Here is a 21,682-nt window from a genome sequence, read left to right as displayed (position 1 = left end):
CATATTGTATTGTTTTCTTTCATTTTTTCTGTTAAGGTTGCTACAGGAATGTTCCAATAATGGTTGGGCGTGTGGCCCCGGGAATACAGCGGAACACATAATATTTAGTGGTCTATGCACTAGGTCACTCATCCAATGACAGCTGTTTTTGGTACCAAGAACAACTGTAATTGGTTGTTTGTATGGGGGGTTGGGCTGTAACCTGGCCAGAGTTAGTCCCTGAGTGGCCCACCGTTCTCATTGGTGGGATCAAGGTTGGGGGGAGGACCCGGCAAATCAGATTTGGACATGGGAACGAGGCTTGGTTTTGGCGGGAACAGCCAGGTGCCCAGAGTGAGGCCTGGAGGGCTAGAGACAATATAAATAGAGGTGATGCAGCGTGCCGCTCGTGCCCCTGGATGACGCAATTTTGTTGCGAAACGCGTAGGGCTGAGCGATACGCTAAACGTCACCTCGTGTTTGTAACGCTTCCAGGAGAACGGGTCTGTCCGTATGCGTCCGGCCGGCGCAACGGACTCAAGGCTTTTGATCTTTTATACACTAAGTGCAATTTTACTTTTTTATCTTCAGTAATAAAGGGTTTTACACTATTTGGAGTTCTATTTTTCCTCTATGGCTTTGATGTTCCTGCCCTGAGTCCCTCTGGATCTATGAGAAAGACGTCTGGGAGTGTTTTCTATATAACCCTTATTGGAGCGGTGACACTAGGAGAATACTGAGGACCCCTTTTGGCTGGAAATCGACTCTATACCTACAGGTCTTTTGTGACCCTCTGTAGAGGGGGGTCATGTTTTTCTGGTAAGCGGCAAATTTAATCGTGTGTTGGTGGTGGATCAAGCACTATTTAATTGGACCCAACAGTGGATTTTCTATGATTATTGTGGTTCATCTGTGGAGGACTTTATTCACAGTTTTTGAAAGTAGTTTCTTGTGGTTCATATATACGGACTTATTGTTTATACACTGGGTGGTTCTTTTTTATATCATTATAGGCACATATAACGTGATCTTATATTGCAAGGAATGAGTGATTTGCACGGCCTGAGCTTATAATACATACATGTTTTTCACTATTCATGATATAAGTGTATATCAATTTATATATAGAAGCTATTAACAGTTCACAATTCGTTTTGTATTTTTGCACAATTAGATGTTTGTGTGAGTTAAGCGCCGCTTATTATTTTTCATTTTGTTTGTCTGTATACATTTCCCAAAGCTTTTGCTGTAGACACAGATTCGGAAGCTGCATAAGATGCCATTTTGGCCACAACAGAGAGAAGGGAGGACTGAAAACATTTGGTAATGAGGACTGAAAACATTTGGTAATCTCCAGTACATTTGATAGAGGATACATCCAAAATACATTAGCAAAAGAACTGAGGATTACTGGGAGTGGGAGGGGTATATGGGGTCCTCAGAGCTTTTTATTTTGCCAGTGTCCGATCACCTGAAACAGTCATCTCTGAATCTACCTGCGTCATGTGCTATAGAATCAAGAAATATGACTATTGCCACTTTAAGGATGTAGGTCATAAAAGGTTGTTGGTGTGCTATCATGATAGTTCTAAGAAAATTACATTTTGTAAAACAAAAAAAAAACAAAAAAACTCTATTGGAGTCGGGCTTGAGGCTGGGTTCACACTGCTGAGGTGTACGAGATCGGATGTGATTCGCACCGCACTGCAGTGCAAATCACATGCGATCTCTGTGCGATGCTATTTCAGCCATACAGATAGTATGGTTGAATTCGCATCGCATCCGGCCCAAACTCGTACAGGACCCTTTTTTTGGTCTGCAGCAGAATCGGATCGCATGGGTGTTCACACCATGCGATCAGATTCCTGTCCGAGTTTGCAGATCACACTGCGATATGCAAACTGATTTGGAGGCGTCATTAACTTTTCACTGACACTCCCAGCAGTTCGCATAGGGTAGTGTGAACTGCCGCCGGGAGGCATGCGATGCGGGAACCCGCAGTAGATTCGCAGTGTTCCCGCATCACAGCAGTGTGAACCCAGCCTTAAGATTATCTGCTCACTGAAAACAAATATACTTTATATACAAAACATTTTACCAAAAAAATGCACACCTCATTTGTTTACTGAGATCTGTAAAGTCTGCCCAGCCTTCTTCGCAATTATTTGTTGCAGTTCCATCCCATACAGATGACCCAGTATCTGCAGAGGTCACAGAGGGGTATGATGAGGCATCTGGGGCTGTGGAATCAAATGTAGCCGTCCAGGTAGGCTCTGTAGAGTACATATATTTATATATATCATATACAGGAAAATATGCTTTAAAAATGTTTGCATTAAAATGCGAAAATGGTGTTACAGAGTGTAGAGTCCAAAAGTTACAGCCCTGTTTAGTTTTTTTAAAATTAATTGAAGTGTATTTTTGCCCTAAATTAGAATATTTTAGCTTATCTTTTATAGATGCTCTATTAAGGACCCTCCAGCAAGGAAAGAAAAATCAACATAGTTCTCTTTGTTCAAAAGGGGGCTGAGCAGCTGGGTTAAAGGTTTAGAGGGCACACTTCTTGCATTGTATGCTGTATGTTAATGAGCGGCTATTCCGTCATTGATTTTGCACATATGATGTATTAGCACACATTCACTTTATTTGGCATGCAACCTATTCCATCACGGTACATATGACCACAGCGTGTTGGTGTTGCACATATTCAATATTTGTTTCATACATATGCCACTTAGCGCTGCACTGTTTACTATATGTACGTTAATGAGGACAGTCTTAGGACAGACTCACTCTGACATTGTTGTTAAAAAAAAAAAAAAAAAAAAAAAACTGCAGTCAGCCATGACACATTTAGTTAACCATATGCCAACCGGGCCATAGCCAAAAGACTGCTACAGCGCGGTCGGTTTATTCTGGGAGGGCGTCCATGGACGTCCTCACAGAATGTTGCTCTTTCACGCCCCCCCCCCCCCGGGGCTCGCTCCCGCAAACATCCATGACCGCCGGATCCTCTGGACGTTTACCACGTGATCGCTCCGTCAAATGACCCTGCAGTAATGTGCAATACTCTGCCAACACCCTGCAATAAATTTTAACAGAAACAAAGTTTTTTAACCGAATTTTCAGTCTTTTTTGATTTATAGCACAAAAAATAAAAAACCCAGCCAACACCCTGCCAATACTCTGCAGTAATGTGCAATACTCTGCCAATACCCTGCAGTAATGTGCAATACTCTGCCAACACCCTGCAATACATTTTAACAGAAACAACATTTTTTGTTTTTTTTAAACCAAATTTTCTGTCTTTTTTGGAATTATAGCACAAAAAATAAAAAACACTGCGGTGATTAAATACCACCAAAAGAAAGCTCTATTTGTATGAAAGAAAGGACACAAATTTCCTATGAGTACAGTGTTGCATGACTGAGTAATTGTCATTCAAATTGGGAGAGCACCAAAAGCTGAAAATTGGTCTGGTTAGGAAGCGGTTAAGAAACGTCTAAAAAGCAATAAAAAAAAAAAAAAAAAAAAAAAAAAAAAGATTTTTGTACTCACCGTAAAATCCTTTTCTCTGAAGTTCACTGACTGACAGCTCCATTAATCTTGCCCATAGGGTTGTTACACCACCTTCAGGAGAGGACAAGGCAGAACATGTTATACATGTGAAAAAACAACTTTGCAGTTCCGCTCAGGGGGCTGTTCCTCCAGTAACATCCCCTCAGCTTGCTTCCTACAGCTCAGTACGTCAACAAGCTGTATAACGTAAACCAATAGGAGGGGAGGGTGCTGTGTCAGTCAGTGAACTTCAGAGAAAAGGATTTTACGTTGAGTCCTATTTTCTCTTTCGTTCACTGACTGACACAGCTCCATTAATCTTGACCATAGGGACGTCCCCAAGCAGTGTCATAAGGAGGAGTGGGAACAGCATAAAAAAAAAAAAAAAAACTTCACCCAAAACCAGAAGTGCTCCCTAACAAAGGAGTCAACATCTTATCTAGCCGCATCAGAACTTGCGGTCAACAATGCAACAGTGCTTAATATTCAAAAGTAACTATTTTCTTTAAACCGAAACGAACAGAGAATCTGACTTCCGAAAGGGAGCCATGGCAGACAAATATATCCTTATAGCCCTGACCACATCCAGGGAATAAAGGGCCACCTCTTTAGGATGCGTCAGTTTAGGACACAGAGATGGTAACACAATGTCTAAATTGATGTGAAACGCCAAACCCACCTTCCGCAGAAAATAAGATTGCGGACGCAACATCACCTTATCCTGGTGGATACCCAGGTAGGGCGACTTGCAAGGCAAAGATGCCAGTTTCTAAACCCTCCTGGTCGAAGGAATGGCCACTAGGATGACCACTTTCTGAGACAATAAAGGAATTTTCCTGATCTCCAACAGTGGTTTCTGAAGCGCCGATAGCACCAGGTTCAAATCCCACGGGGGTAAAGGTGGACGCACCGGAGGGACCACACGCTGGACCCCTTAAATAAAACTGCTCACTAGAGTGAGACGCCCATGGTCATTGGAAAAAAAACACAGCCAAGGCTGATATTTGTCCCTCAATGGTGCTTAAGACCAATTTCTGGTCTACTCCTCGCTGTAGGGACAGCAGGATCCTGGAAACGGAATAGGCCTGGGCATTTTGGAATGAGCAGCCCATGACATCTTAACCGGCCCCTTTCCCACTTTCCATCCTGATGAATCCCCCGGGAGAGGGGAGGGGGAAACCCGGCAAAGGTGTGGTGGGCGAGGGGGATAGGGGAAGAGCGGGGGAGGAGCAGAGAGCACAGGGAAGAACCTTGAGAACATGGGGGGGCAGAGAGCACAGGGGAGGGGCAGAGAGCACAAGGGGACCGGCAGAGAGCACAAGGGGACCGGAGAGCATGGGGAGGCTGGAGAGCACAGGGAGTGGGGGGTTTGAGAGCACTGGGGAAATCAAAATCACAGGGGGAGGCGGAGATCCATGGGGGGGGGGCGGCAGAGAGCACGGGGGGGGCGGCAGAGAGCACGGGGGGGGCGGCAGAGAGCACGGGGGGGGCGGCAGAGAGCACGGGGGGGGGGGGCGGCAGAGAGCACGGGGGGGGGGGGCGGCAGAGAGCACGGGGGGGGGGCGGCAGAGAGCACGGGGGGGGGCAGCAGAGAGCACGGGGGGGGGGGGCGGCAGAGAGCACGGGGGGGGGGCGGCAGAGAGCACGGGGGGGGCAGCAGAGAGCACGGGGGGGGCAGCAGAGAGCACGGGGGGGCGGCAGAGAGCACGGGGGGGCAGCAGAGAGCACGGGGGGGCGGCAGAGAGCACGGGGGGGGCGGCAGAGAGCACGGGGGGGGCGGCAGAGAGCACGGGGGGGGGGCGGCAGAGAGCACGGGGGGGGGGGGGGGCGGCAGAGAGCACGGGGGGGGGGGGGGCGGCAGAGAGCACGGGGGGGGGCGGCAGAGAGCACGGGGGGGGGGCGGCAGAGAGCACGGGGGGGGGCGGCAGAGAGCACGGGGGGGCGGCAGAGAGCACGGGGGGGCGGCAGAGAGCACGGGGGGCGGCAGAGGGCACGGGGGGGGCGGCAGAGAGCACGGGGGGGGGGGGGCGGCAGAGAGCACGGGGGGGGGGGCGGCAGAGAGCACGGGGGGGGGGGCGGCAGAGAGCACGGGGGGGGGGGGCGGCAGAGAGCACGGGGGGGGGGGGGCGGCAGAGAGCACGGGGGGGGGGGGGCGGCAGAGAGCACGGGGGGGGGGGGGCGGCAGAGAGCACGGGGGGGGGGGGGGGGGCGGCAGAGAGCACGGGGGGGGGGGGGGGGGCAGAGAGCACGGGGGGGGGGGGGCGGCAGAGAGCACGGGGGGGGGCGGCAGAGAGCACGGGGGGGGGCGGCAGAGAGCACGGGGGGGGGGGCGGCAGAGAGCACGGGGGGGGGGGGCGGCAGAGAGCACGGGGGGGGGGCGGCAGAGAGCACAGGGGGGGGGGGCGGCAGAGAGCGGGGGGGGCGGCAGAGAGCACCGGGGGGGGGGGGGGGGCAGAGAGCACCGGGGGGGGGGGGGGGGGCAGAGAGCACGGGGGGCAGCGTAGAGCATGGGGGAAGTGGAGTCTGTATCAGCTCCCAGGTGTCCTGAATGAAAAAAGGCGCTATTCTGAGCCTCAAGGACCAGCGCTGAACATAAAAACTGCGCTGGGCTACAACAAAATGGCAGCTGGGTGTCTAGTATAAAGGACATAATCACGGGGAAAATGGCTGCCGAACTACAGTAAAATGGTTCCTGACCATGCTTTCCACTGAGTCACACCAAACATGGCCGACAGGCAACTGTACACAGAGGACAGTGAAAAAAAGAGATAAAGTGGCGGCAGAACAGCGCTAGGGCGATCAGCATGTGCAGACCTCCAGACACTCAGCAGGGAGACCACAGACACCCAGGGACACAGCCACCTAGAGCAGACCCCCATCCAAGGTGAGAGCCCCCCAGGGGACCCCTGGCTATAGGCACACACACCGCTCATCAGCCCACCATGCAGCATCCCCCACGGGGGGAGGGGGATAGGGACAGGGAGAGAAGAGAAGGTGGAGAGGGACCCCCGAATCTACTTCCCAGGGAATTCCCAGGCGCTCAACCCCGCCGAGGCAGGGAGAGCTGTACTTACCAGCCAGACGAGCTGGGGACATTCCATCACGGACCCACTCCCAAAGAGTACGGGGTGTCTGCTGGCCACGGCACACTGTGACTTAGACATCAGTAGCCTGGTCATGTGTGTGCCCCGGAGCATTGTACTCACCAGCCTCCCCTGGAGCCTGAGGTGCATGTCATGGCCGACCCAGCGCGTAGCTATGGTCTGCACATGCTCGAAGGCCAGGCTGGGGAGACTACAAGGATAAGGATATCCAGCCTGTCGCCCAGCCGGCTGTTGATAGTAGATCACAGGATCCAAAATCGTGCGCAAAAGGCAAACCTCTGCAAAAAATCCCAGGACCGATGGGCCCGCAGGGTTCCTAGGTCCATCTCCTTTACTAGGCAGAAAAAAGCTGAACTGCAGGAGGCAGGCTTAGGGGATGTTACTGGAGGGACCGCCCCCTGGGCGGAACTGTAAAGTTCTGTTTTTTCACATGTATAACATGTTCTGCCTAGTCCTCTCCTGAAAGTGGCTTAACAACCCTATGGTCAAGAATAATGGAGCTGTGTCAGTCAGTGAACGAAAGAGAAAAAAAGGTATTCTGTGTGAATGAAAACAAACATGTAGTGGGGTTCTCTCACATTTGACTGCAAAATTGGAAATATGCTTTAGGAGTTACAGTGGATTTAATACAGTATATTCTCCAAAGAGAGCATTCTGCATTTTTTACAAGCTATGTAGCATATAATTGTAAATAGAAAAATTTATTTTTTAGCAAGACAATTATACTAAACAATTACTGATGGTGTGCTTAAAAATAAAAAATGGTAAGTCCTTGGTTGACGCTACCTAGATCTTCTCCTTCTGAGGGAACCGGTAATGCAGATCGGCTCACCCGATTTAATTTGACTTATTTCTGCAAGCAATTGCACGGTTATACTTTTATCCACCACTCTTTAATGGATTTTGAGAGACTGTGCTCCCTCTTGGAGGCTGAGACACACACTTACCACCATATATAAACTCACTCAACATCCAATACCTCTTTACATTATTCTACAAAGACGTGGGCTGCGGGCAACTCACCTCAGAAGAATGAAACACTTCTTTCCTATTCACTCACAAATCTTGTGTTTCCGGCTATGTACAAGAAAAGTGCATCAAAATACTTGCTAGATGGTATAAAGACCCAGTTTTCTTACAAGAATGGTTTCCATTAGAGGCAGCTGAGTGTTGGGGATGTGGCCATGAAAAGGGTACATACCTTCATAATTAGTGGGAATGCTGTAAGGTCAATCCTTTTTGGAATGCAGTATTTTGACACACAGAATAGGATATATCAAGGTTTCTCAACCTTTTTACCTTGGAGGAATCCTTGGCAAAAAGTCTGAGATCTCGGGGAACCCTTGAAATAATATTCACATCCACAGCTCACAGAACATTGGTCTGATCAGTGTGTTGTTGACGTTATAATAATCTTTAGAAATAACATTAAATAACAGAATATTAAAACAACTATTTAACGTGAATCGTGTGTTTGCTTTTATCTTCAGAGAAGGCCAATTCTGGGTCTAAATTGAGATAAGCAGTGTACAGGGGGACAGCAGGGCAGAGTCAGGAGGGTACACTACATGGGGGGGAGGGGGAAATCAGCAGGGCTTGTTACGTGGAAGGAGGACACGTCATTTGGAAGCAGAGTCCAGCACATGGGGCACACGGTAGGGCAGATTACAACTGCAGCAGGTTGCTTCTCATGCAGAACTAAGCGAGGAAGAGGTTGTGATCAGTCCTTTTGTAGCGCTCTGTTCCCTGCTGTCACCTACTCACCTCTTGTCCATCCCAGGTGATGTCAATACACTACTGTGCAAAAGTTTTAGGCAGGTGTGGAAAACAATGCTGCAAGTTAAAAATGCTTTCAGAACTATAAAAAAGTTTTTTTTTTTTTTTATCAATTAGCAAAATGGAAAGTAAATGAACAGAAAATAAATTCATACCAAATCAATATTTGGTGTGACCACCCACTGTCTTTAAAACGGCATCAACTATTATATTGCTTTTTGCGATGCTCAAAGTAGAGGTGAAAGCATATCCCTGTGTCTCAGAACATGGCCTGCAGGCTTATCCCAATATCAATCCAGAGGGCCAGTAAATGTAAAGGGGGAAAAAATGTGTCGCTATTGCCAACCAGCCCAGGTGAATAAACGATAAGGAGCAACCCTTAGTCTACATGTCTCCATCAAACCACGCATATCTCCCAGATGGGGAGTGAGATGCATCAGGTCGTGTGCATTGGTGAAGACATGTAGGCTGAGGCTGCTCCTCATCGTTTATTCACCTGGGCTGGTTGGGAGTAGTGATGATGCTCTTTAAAACTTTGAGAATTAACCATAGATTGTGTGGATGTAGGCTCCCTCAATTTCTTCTGCCTCTTCATGCAATCCCAGACACTCCATACTGCCAAGATTAGGGCACTGTCATCCTACTTTATGCTGAAGATAATTCTTAATTGAAATTTGGTGTGACTAGTAAGCCAGTCCCCCACCGACGTCATCTGACGAAACTAGTTGGGTGCGGCTATGCAGCTTCATCATCATGCACGCTTGCTGACCGGTGGTTGAGTTTGGTGCAGCCACACAGCCTGCTGATTTTTGGGAGAGCAATTGTATCTGTTTTCATTGCTATATGCAAGTATTTTAAACCTATTGCCCAAGGTTACGCTTAGTGCGATTCCCTTTGCAAGTTTTACTTGTTATTTTTTAAATAAATGTTTATGGTTTACACTATGGGCATATATGCTTTTAATTTTTCATCCTGATAAACCAACCCTGACTGGATCACGTTTGGCCCTTTGGAGGTTCCCTTCATAAGAAAATGTAACGCGTGCATTTGACCATACTATATGATGGTCCACAGGATCCGGTAAGAGGCTTTAATACTTGTTGTCACCTGGTGATGGAAGCACTATGAATTGTGATTGGGGGGACACTGGTGGAGCAAGTGAATCGTGGATGATCGGTTTCCTTTGGACTTCATTTCACACTATATTTTTCCCTTTTTAGCCCTTGTTAATGGACACTTATTTACATATTTGATGTGATTTCTTTATACACGCTTTTTCACCTAATAAGTTTAATGTTTTATATGGATTTATTTTTGTGTTCTCACAATATTGAGTTCAATTGTTTTAGTGATGCTTCATTTATCACAATTCTTACATTTAGTGCCACAGATAGCTTAAGCGACTGCTCATTTGTAATTTATATATGTTTTAGCACAAATATCCTAGACGATTTCTGATTTGGTGTTACCACTCTACCTTCAAAAGAGCATCAATAATTCTTGGCACACTTGCACACAGATTTTAAAAGGAACTCGGCAGGTAGGTTGATCAAAATATTTTGGAAAACCATGGATCTTCTGTGGATGTAGGCTGCCTCAAATCCTAATGTCTCTTCATACAATCTTAGATTCAAATTATATTGAGATCAGGGCTCTGGAGGTCAAACCAATCACTTTCAGGACTCCTTGTCCTTTACACTGAAGATGGTTCTTAATATAATTGCCTGTATGTTTTGGGTCATTGTTCTGCTGCAGAATACATTAAAGCGGAGGTCCACCCTAAAGTGGACCTCCGCTCATCGGAACCCTCCCCCCCTCCGGCGCCACAATTGGCACCTTTCAGGGGGGAGGGGGGTGCAGATACCTGTACAGTACAGGTATTCGGCACCCACTTCCGGGATAGCTCCCTGCGGAAAGGGGCGTAGATTACGCCCCTTTCCGCAAGTGCCCGCCCCTTTCCGCAAGTGCCCCGCTGCCTACTGGGAAACACACAGATCCCAGAGGCAGCAGGGACCGTCCTTATTGCGCAGCGCGATTCGCGCATGCGCAGTAGGGAACCGGGAAATGAAGCCGAAAGGCTCCATTTCCTGATTCCCATACCCAAGATGGCGGCGGCAGCACCTTACAGACGATCTAGAGATCGGCTTCGGGTGCCGACATCGCGGGCGCGCTGGACAGGTAAGTGTCACTATTTTAAAAGTCAGCAGCTGCAGTATTTGTAGCTGCTGGCTTTTAAAAAAAATAAAAAAAATAAAACGCGGAGTCCTGGTGGACTCCCGCTTTAAGGGCCAATCGCATGCCTCCCTGATGGAATGGCATGATGGATAAATATCTGCCAGCATTTCTCAGCATTGAGGACACCATTGATCCTGATCAAATCTCCAACTCCATTTACAGAAATGCAGCCCAAAAATTGCAAGGAACCTCTGCTATGCTTTATTGTTGCCTGCAGACCCTCATGAATGTACCGCTCTCCGGCCTTTCAGCAAAAAAATGTCTCCTACAGCCAAATGTCAAATTTTGGCTCATCAGTCCAGAGCACCTGCTCTCATTTTTCTACACCCTAGTTACTATGTTTTCATGCATAGTTGAGTTATTTGGCATTGTTTCAATGACGGGGGTATGGTTTTTTGGCCACAATTCTTGCACAAAGCCCACTTCTGGCTAGATTTCTCCGGACAATAGATGGGTGTACCTGGGTCCCGCTGGTTTCCGACAGTTCTGTGCTGATGGCACTGCTGGAAATTTTCTGATGTTGAAGGGAAGTAAGCATGTGTCTTTCATCTGCTGCATTAAGTTCCTTTGGCAGACCACTGCGTCTTCAGCCCAACATTAACCATTTCTTTGTGGTTTTCAAAAGAGCTTGAACAGCACATCTTGAAACCCCAGTCTGCTTTGAAATCTTTGCCTGGGAGAAACTTTGCCCATGCAGTATAAATACCTTGCGTCTTGTTGCCGTGCTCTGTCTTGCCATGGTGTATGACCTAAGACATGAAACTTCTTCCAAAACCTCACCTTAGCAGCAGTTTGGCTGTTCCTCACTCAGTTTTAAGCCTTTTACACAGCTGTTTCAGTTAATGACCGCATTTCAATCTACATATGAAATTGACTATTAGCACCTGCTTGGTTTAGATTATCACACACATGACTAATGCCGCGTACACACGGTCGGATTTTTCCATGGAAAATGTTTGATGGGAGACTTGTCAGAAATTCTGACCGTGTGTAGGCTCCATCAGACATTTTTTGCAACACAAAATTTGAACTCTGGATCTCAAATTTTCAGACAAAATCCGTTGTCGGAAATTCCGATCGTGTGTACGCAATTCCAATGCACAAAGTTCTGCGCATGCTCGGAATCAAATTTCTTGGCTTGTCGTACATCACCGTGTTCTTGACGTTCGGAATTCCGGACAACATTGTGCGACCATGTGTATGCAAGACGTTTGAGTCAACATCCATCGGAAAAAATCCCATGGATTTTGTTGTCGGAATGTCTGATCGTGTGTACAAGTTTAAGAACTGATAATTAAAATATATATTTTTAAAAAACATTCTTGACATAATTTCTTCACACCTGCCTAAAAATTGTGCACAGTATTTGTATTAGCACCTGGGACAGATGGGAGTGGCTGATGGGGAACAGAGGGCCACAGCCAACAGTATCATAGCCACCTCCCTGCCTAACTCTGCATGTGTCTACAACAGAAATGCAGTCTACCTATCAGCTAAGATTGAAGGGAAGATTGTGGCAGAACCCCAGGTTGAAAAAAACTGGGATATACAAGAGTCTATAACTCCATCTCCTGAAAAAAAGCACCGCTATCCATTTTCCCAGGGTCAGTGGGTTCCCAAAAACGTATTATTGAAACTATTTTTTTGGCCGCAAGACAAGTTATACCCATTTTCTGGAAATTCCCTACTACTCCCCCCTTAGCGCTTTGGGTTTTCACTGTAAATAACATAATAAGAATGGTGAAGATGTTAGCAATGGACTTTGATTCTTATAAGAAATGAAAATCTTATGGTTAGTGTGGATCCATTTTGCACCATTTAACGACTTTGCTCACCACTCAGACAGGCCCCTCAACCTCCCCTACTATAACATCCTCCTGCAGTTAGGTGGACAATTTATTGAGTCATACATGGCGACTATTGGATTATCTTTTTATATTATCTTGCCTTACTCCTCCTTTAAATGTTCATTATTTCATCATCAATTATTTACATTTAACGGCAAAACCTAAGTCTACATACTTTCTCCTTGTCCTTATTTAATGGGCCTTGTGCCCTTTCGCTTGCCGCCTCCTAACCTGTTCCCTTTCTCCCTCAAACCCATACCTAGTCGGAACATTAGAGTTATATATATATATATATATATATATATATATATATATACACACTAATCGGATGTTACACGTGCACTGAACACACCTTTTACTTCTCAACCCCTTAGGGTTTTAATACAACCTGACAGCACTGTTGTGATACAACATGATACCCTGGCTTAGGATTGGAATACCTGTATCAACATGTACTTTCTCATGTACCCTATTTGGACATGGTCTTATTGTTCACCTTTTTTCTTTCTTGAAAACAAAATATATATTTGTCTATAAAAAAAAAATCAAGGATGAGCAAGAAACACAAGACCAGCTTATTTGATAAAACTAACTATGAATATCTTTGGTACCATTTAAATTGAAAATGTTATTGTACTACTGAATGGATGCTGTATCAAGGCAAATTAACGTAAATAGCAAACATTTTTGACTGTGCTACCAAACTTAAGTTGATTCTTTAATAATTATGTAATGTTTTATAAATGGTTATTGATGAATTCAGACTTTCAGATCTTAAAACAGAACTTAACTGTATCTGAGCACCACCAAATGAAAACACAATTTAATTAATTTGTAATATTCAAAGCAACCTTACCTATCCACCCATCTCTGTGCTTTTTTTTGTTAAGAAATCACTTTGAAATGCACGTCACTAGCATTTCTAGGCCCGGCCATCTTAACCTTCCTAGCGGTAATCCCGAGTCTGGCTCGGGTTGGGATTTTCATTACAGGAGCGGTAACCCCGAGCCAGACTCGGGATCGCACCGCTCGATGCAGGGGAGGACACAGGGAGAGTTACTCACCTTGTCCCCTGGATCCAGCGATGTCCGCCGCGCTGTGTGATCGAGCCGTCCTGCGCTCGATTCACAATGCCGAATGCCGCCGAGCTCCGTTCCCTGTGACGTTACGACGCACGGGAGCGGAGAACGGCGGCAAATTCAAAAAAGTAAAAACACACAAAACACACAGCACTGTAATCTTACAGATTACAGTGCTGTATTAAAAAATACACACCCCCTTTGTCCCTAGTGGTCTGTGCAATGCCCTGCATGCACTTTTATATTATAAATACTGTTTTTTCTGCCTGGAATTTGGAGATTGTCCATAGCAACCAAAACATGTCCCTTTTTCAGTTTTTTTTGGATTTGATTTCATTATTGAATAATTTTTATTATTCTTTATTATATTATAAACTCTATCATACCCGGGATGTCCGCTAGACTCTGGTTTGAAGAGATTTCAGAGCGTTATTCCTAAGAATTACAGGACTACAAAATAAAAGCCAAATTTCCATGCAAAATAATTGTACCGCTTTCAGCACCTTATTCCAGACTGAATCATACCGCCAGGGAGGTTAAGTAAGGGCAAAGGATTCAAGTAGCATATACTTCCTGGAATGCATCTGCCTCCAGCTCAAGCATACACAAGTGGATGTATTTAACTGAGATAGCCCCTCCTCCAGATGAAAAAAAAAATGCCACGAAAACTCCTAGCATGTATGATATAATTTTGGCCTAGGCCAGAAAAAAGGAAGGAACTTAAACCCTTCAAGCCTTGGGGTAAAACAAATGTTGATGTTAGTTTCATGTTATCTCTGTTTTTAGAGATATCATCAATATCAGATCATGCCCTAGTATCAATGAAAATGAGGGTACCAGGAACTTTAAAACAAATGAATATATGGAGAATAAACGAGGAGTTACTGCAGGACAAAGAAGTGGAAGAGAGGATAAAAAAGGAATTGAAACAATATTTTAAAATTAAATCTGATGAGGTATTGAAAGCTGCAATTTGAGAGGCATATATATGGGGCATTTTGATAGCTATTCAGATGGAAAAAAAAAAAAAAAAAAAGGAAAGAACTAAGAAAAAGGAATTACTAACAAAAAGCAGATACTGTGGTCCAACATTCTTTAGTGATAAAAAAGAGATATGTTAAAACATGGAACAAGAGACTAGACGAGTATTTAACAGAATAGCAAAGGAGAGGTACCAAAGGGGGACTAAATCAGCAAAATACTTAGTAAGAATGCTGGGAAAGAAAAAAATCCATAAATGTCAGAGAGAAAATAAAAAGATAAGGGGGAGGGGGGGATGGTACTCTTAAAGTCTAAAATAGCCGAAGTATTCCAAAATTATTATAGCACATTGCATGCTATAAAGCAAAAGGGGTCACAGGAAATGGAAGCAATTAGAGAAGATAAGGGAATATTTAAGAGAGGTTAGACAACCTAAAATCTCAGAAGAAAAACTAAAGGGATTAGAGAAACCTATAGCATATTATAGGTATAACACATAGCATTAAAAGAAACAGCAATGGGGAAAAGCCCAGGTACCAACAGGTTTACAACCCTTTATTTAAAAATTAAGTGTTAATATCAAAAATATTTTCGTATATGAACTGGCTAGGAATATACTTCGAGATGAGAAGGGAAGCATTATTAGCCTCCATCACCGTTATACTTAAAGAAGGGAAAGATGCAATCCTATGGTCAAGCTATAGACCGATAGCATCATTAAATGCAGATACTAAACTATTAGCTAAAATATTAGTAACGAGGGTGAAATATCTGATGAGGGACCTAATACATGCAGACCAGGTAGGATTTGTAGTGGGAAAGAGGAGCAAGAACACTTCTCCTGTTAAACAAAATTAGCAAAAGTGGGTCACCAACTCTCCTCCTGTCAATAGATGCTGAAAAAGCATTCAACAGGGTAGACTGGGGATTCATGAGTACACTAGAAGCAGTAGGAATTGGCCCAAGTATAATAAGCTGGATTAGAACATTATATAATTATCCAACTGCAACGATAAATGGAATGCTATCTACACCATTTGAAATGTTTAATGGAACAATTCAGGGTTGTCCCCTCTCCGCCCTATTTGTTCTTTCATTGGAGCCCTTATTACCAACAATTCAAAACTGTGTAGATATAAAAAAAGGTATCAGGATTGGAGATGAGGAACAGATGACAGAAGTTTATGTAGACAATGTTTTGTTTTAAATCTTCAACCATAGAACAACATTACTAAACTGAATGAAATGATTGAAAAATAATGGAGAAATGTTGAACTTAAAAATTAACTTGGTAAAATCTGAGATTTTGAATATAAAATGTTAGTAAACAAAAAGAACAGGGGCTAAAATGAGAATTCCCATGGAAAACAGAATTAAAATATTTGGGAATAAAACGGACACCAACATTGAGGAAATATACCAAACAAATTATATACGTTTTCTCAATGAAATTAAGACAAAAATAAAACGTTTTATCAACAAGACCCTTCTCTTGGATGGGCTGAGTGAACATGATAAAGATAACAGTACTACCAAAAATTATGTATAAATTACAAATACTCCCAATTCCCATACCTCAAACATATTTTAAGATACTAAAAGCAATCATGTTAAAGTTTTTAAACTGAATAAAGTTCTCAGTAGTAAGAACAAACTGCAAGGGGGCTTAGCGGTACCGGATGTTAAAGCATATTATAATTCTGTATTCATTTCACAGGTATTCGATTGGAGAAAAGACACAAAGAAAATAGGTGGGTACAAATAGAGAAAACAATAAGTGGAGAACTGCTGAGTAAAATTGTGTAAACTCCTGGACAATATAGGGAACGGGCACTGAAATACAATGCACTGACACTGGAGATATTAAAAATATGGGATTTAATACATAAAAAAAAAGCAAAGTGGAAGATTAACTCACCATTAATCCCATTAAAGGGCACTAGTTATTTTTCACCGGGGAAAGAAAGTTTATATGGGGGATTGGATAAGATATAAAAATGCACAGTTGAAGGCTATAAGGGAAAAATACTCCCCTTACAAGATTAAAAAAAAAAAAAAAAACACAAGAAAGAACTGATGGTGATCGATGAATGGCAGAATTTCCAGTTAAAGCATTTTGTAGCATCGCTACCGCAACCAATAAGATCTGGAGAAAATGTATTACCACCATTTCTCGAATATATAAAACACTGGGGATGTTGGCTGGAACAGAAATACTGCCATACATCAAAAATTGTGAAAAGGAAATGGGATCACGTGTGAATGAGCCTCAAAGGAAAATGATAAAAAGAAAGATAACTCTGCAGTAGATACAAACACTATAGGAATTAACTACAAACGCCTATCTAAATGGTATATAACTCCAGATAAAGCACATAAGTACCACACAGGAAAATCACCAAACTGTTGGCAAGGGTGTGATGTTCTGGAAAATATGACGCATATTTGAGGGACTGCCCAAAAATAAAAAATATTGGAAAGTGTTATCATTAAAGAGATTATGAATACAGAAGTCCCTGAAGATCCATGGATTTTTCATTTCATAGTATAGATACCCCAATAAACCAGTACAAAAATACCTTGTTAACAAATTTAATATAGGCAGCTAAAAGCTTCATTCCACAGCACAAAGCCCCTCAGTTATAGAATGGATAAGAAAAATTGAATATAGACATAAAAAGGTAGCTATTGTGAAGAGGGTAAAAAAGTGTGGGAAGTTTTGAAAAGTTGGACTAAATTTAAAACAAGGAAATATGTTTAAATGATGGTAAATGAGAAAATAAGGTTGATGGAATAAAATAAAGATCTCATAAATAATAGAAGGGGATAGAGAGAAGAGAAGGAGAGTAACAATAGGAGAGAGGGCAAGGGAGGGATTTGTATATTAATGAATTCTTTTGGACAAATAATCTTTTAATGTTTTGTATAAGAATTATTGAAAATGAACAAAAAAATGAATAAAAATGTTGATGCCCAAGCACAACTTTGCAGCTTTAACCACTTAAGGACCGGAAGGATTTTCCCCCTTAATGACCAGGCCATTTTTTGTGATACGGCACTGCGTCGCTTTAACTGACAATTGCACAGTTGTGCGACGCTGTACCAAAAATTAAGTCTTTTTTTGCCCACAAATAGAGCTTTCTCTTGGTGGTATTTGATCACCTCTGTGGTTTTTATTTTTTGCGCTATAAACAAAAAAAAGGACAATTTTGAAAAACAAAAAACTACGATATTTTTTACTTTTTACTTTAATTTCCAAAAAAAAAAAGAGTCAAAAAACAATTCTCTTGATTAGTTTAGGCCGATGTGTATTCTACATATTTATGATTAAAAAAAAATGTCAATAAGTGTATATTGATTGGTTTGCGCAAAAGTTATAGCGTCTACAAAATAGGGAATATATTTATGGCATTTTTTTTTTTAAAACTAGTAATGGTGGCGATCTGCGATTTTTAGTGGGACTGTGACATTGTGGCAGACAGATTGGACACTTTTTTGGGACCATTGACGTTTATACAGCGATCAGTGCTAGATTACTCTATATAAGGTCACTGGCAGGGAAGGGGTAAACACAGGGGGCGATCAAGGGGATGGGACCGACTAGAGGAGGACACATATCACTGTTCCCAATTACTGGGAAGAGACAGAACATTCTGAGAGGAGACACAATGCTCTGGCTCTCATGCCCGCGATTGCGGGTGGCCACGTGCATCGGGTCCCCCGCTGTGCAGTGCCTGCTAGGGTTCTTAAAGTAGCCCCCGTATTTTTTTTCAGGACAAATTGGGCTTTCATTTGGTGGTAAACGGTAATGGAAATATCCTGAAAATATAAATTTTATATATATATATATATATATATATATATATATATATATATATATATATATATTTACTTACTACCCTAACCTACCAAAGAACCACCCAAAATAAATTCTCCTATTGTATGTTTGCACCCTTAATACAGCCTGGAAACAATAGTGCGCATTTTGCTTTTGTTATTTTTTCCCTACGTAAAAAACACACCGAGACAGATGCGAATTAATAAAAAAATAAATAAATAAAAAAAAAACAAACATACTGACCCTGACTTGACCGAAAAACGCTAACCCTGGCACTGACCTAGATCAAACCTTGAGCTAGGCATTTTCTTTATTTTTTTTAAATGATTATTTAACACACTTTCTTCATGCATTGCATCTTTCCTCTCCATTCACAGCGACTAATCACTGTGGTAGCAAATCAGAGGCTACCACAGGGATTAGGTGACCCAGAATTGCTAGTTTTGGGTCTCAATCATTAGTACAGGGACCTGGGCTCTTGGTGAGACGCTGGTCTCTGTGCTGGTTGTACGCCGCATATCGCACTCCGAGCACAAAAAGGGAGAGTTGCATTAATGCGGCCCCATGGGACAAAAGCCCAGTGCAGTGGGGCTACATACATGTTATGTAGTCAAAGGATTAAGAACAATGATTAAAAAAAAAAAAAAAAAAAACTTAAAACAAGTAGAGATAATATAGTTTCTCATCTATTTACAAACGCTAGCTAGCAGCAGTTAACCACTTGCCTACTGGGAATTTTTACCCCCTTCCTGCCTAGGGCAATTTTCAGCTTTCAGTGCTGTTGCACTTTGAATTGCGTGCAACACTGTACCCATATGACATTTTTATCATTTTAGACAGATTTCTTTTGGTGTTATTTAATCACTACTGGGTTATTTTTTGCTAAACAAATGAAAAAAGGCAAAACATTTTGAAAAAAACTTTTTCTGTTATAAAATTTTGCAAATAAGTAATTTTTCTCCTTCACTGATGTGCAAAGAGGCACTGATGAACATGGATAATCAAGGCACCGATGATCAGTGCACCCCTAATGGTTTGAATGTACCCTGTCACAGGAAAGCCGGTTATCTGTTTTCTTTTCCTCAGACAGTGACAGCGCTGAGGAAAGGAAATGCTGATAACCGGCAATTGTTTACTTGGGCTCAGAAGTGATTGGAAATAGCTGATCAAAAGGTAAAGAGCCAATGTCATTGACTCTTTACTGTGATCGGGGATGCGATGTGTCGAAGGGACAAAGCTCACCATCGATCACTTCACTCCGTCATAGGACGTGCAGGAGGGGATATATACAGAGCTGCCGTCGACTTGCTTGGCAAAACAATCTTTAGGATTTTTCCTGCTTGGATCCATCCAGCTTGGGTGTTCTTCACACTATCACTTTTTTTTTTTTGCACAGTAAGGAGAGTGAATTTATGAGTGCTGAGCACATACACGTGTGGATTATTTCAGATTATAAACTTTTGCGAGTGCGGTCATCCCTCAAATCTGGGGAATATATGGTTGGTGGTCTATTAGGTGATTTGGCACTAGTGAGCAGCAGCTACTGTACCAGCATTCATTTTTTTGGTGGTTTGTGATTAAAAGTATTTGTATCACCATCAGTGTGGGCAGATTGGGGTACAGAAAGCGTGTAGTCCAGAGCTCCCCATAGGTATAACTATTTTATGTCTCCCCCACTCAGTCTACAGGTGCAATTATACGTTACTCCTCTTTTCCTAATGCTATGCCACACCACCTGCCATTTAACTCTCAACTCCGCAAAGTCTCAGCTGTTTTGACATTTAACAGTTGAATGAGAGGGAGCGGGGATTAACACTAGAAGGCCTAATCTGAATTTAAAGAGAATTCAAGACAGTACAGTACAGAGAGTACAGCTTGGGCCGTGGAGGCCAAGGCTCCATAGGTACAGCAGGCGTGGTTTGAAACAGATACTTGCAGGTGCTACCATGTGCTTTCATTTTAGCAGCGTTTCTAGGTGAGGTTAACTTTAACTGGTACCTCCTGATGTTTCTGGCGTAGACTCAGTATTGGAAGGATTTGTACCATCTCCACCACCAGAATCTTCTTCCTCTTCATCAGAGTCTCGACTGTCTTCACTATCTGTGCTCCCACAGCTCCTAAAGAAATAAATTTGTTTTTCTTTTTAAAAAAGCAGCAGGACATAGTAAATGTTTTAAAATTCTTGTTACTTTTTTTTTTTTTTTTTTTTATACACAAAGTTTGTAGTGCAACATTAAAGACATTTTCACAAACTGTGCGATAGGTCGCAAATGAAACAAAATTATATTATATATATATCCCCATCTATATCTCAATAGATCATAAATACATACACACAACATATATACAGTGGGAAAAATTATTTGATCCCCTGCAGATTTTCTAAGTTCGTCCACTTACAAAGAAATTAAATCTAATTTTTATCATAGGTGTATTTTAAATGATAGCGACAAAATATCAACTAAAAATCCTGAAAAAAACACATGATACAAAAGGTTAGAAATTGAGTTGCAGTTCAGTGAGTAAAAGTATTTGATCCCCAACTAACAATAATTCTGGTATCCACAGACTGGCTAGGGTGTTTTATTTTTTTTTTTTTTTTTTTTTAATATACATTTTTTTTAATTTTTCACATTATACAAAATATCCAAACATTATTCATAGCAAAATCTTGCCTAAATGCCACGTAAATCCTCCCTCCTCTTCTCCACCTCCCACTCTTATATATTTCTCTTCTTCCCCTTAGTCCATTTTTCTTTTGTTCCTTAAATCAGTATATCTTCTTGTACTCTTAAATTGAGTCCAATCTTTCCATATATTTACACACCTTTCCATTTTATCTTCCCCGACATGGTATAGCTCTTCCATATTATCCATTAGCCCTATCTTTTTAACTAAATCTCCCGATGTTGAGCCTTCTGGATTTAACAAATATTTGAAAGTAAACTTTTTGCTGCATTTATCAGATGGATTATCACTGTTTTTCTATATTCTGAGATTGTTCATTTGCTGTTATGCAATAGATGGATTTCTGGACTTCTAGGCATTTTTATTCCAGTTCTCTCCTGAATCATTTGGATAATCTGACAAAATTTCTGTATTTTTGGGCATTCCCACCAAACATGTATCATTGTTCCTCTTGACCCACATCCCTTCCAGCATAATGGTGATTTTTCTGGTTGGAATTTGTGTACTTTGGTGGATGTCAAGTACTATCTTGATAAGCACTTATAGTTCATTCCTCTCATAATAGCTATTGCTGTTCCTTCTGCCAATCTCAATATT

At 42.7% G+C, this 21,682-nt stretch overlaps 1 protein-coding gene across 1 annotated transcript in view; it reads right to left on the bottom strand.

The window, feature by feature from the left end:
- The window catches only part of LOC143934136 (serine/threonine-protein phosphatase 6 regulatory subunit 1-like), a gene marked incomplete in the record, with an annotated part of 277,801 nt that overhangs the window by 58,064 nt on the left and 198,055 nt on the right, over positions 1-21,682 (bottom strand). Inside the window, 2 exon segments of the mRNA XM_077457496.1 lie at positions 2,093-2,252; positions 20,396-20,514. Coding sequence (XP_077313622.1) covers positions 2,093-2,252; positions 20,396-20,514 — 279 coding nt within the window.

This window comes from Lithobates pipiens, unplaced genomic scaffold (assembly GCF_037356315.1).
Source record: "Lithobates pipiens isolate NorthernLeopardFrog02 unplaced genomic scaffold, aLitPip1_a1.2 Scaffold_27, whole genome shotgun sequence".
NCBI lineage: Eukaryota > Metazoa > Chordata > Amphibia > Anura > Ranidae > Lithobates > Lithobates pipiens.
Note: the sequence above shows the minus strand (reverse complement) of the source record. Positions and strands in the feature narration are given on the sequence as shown.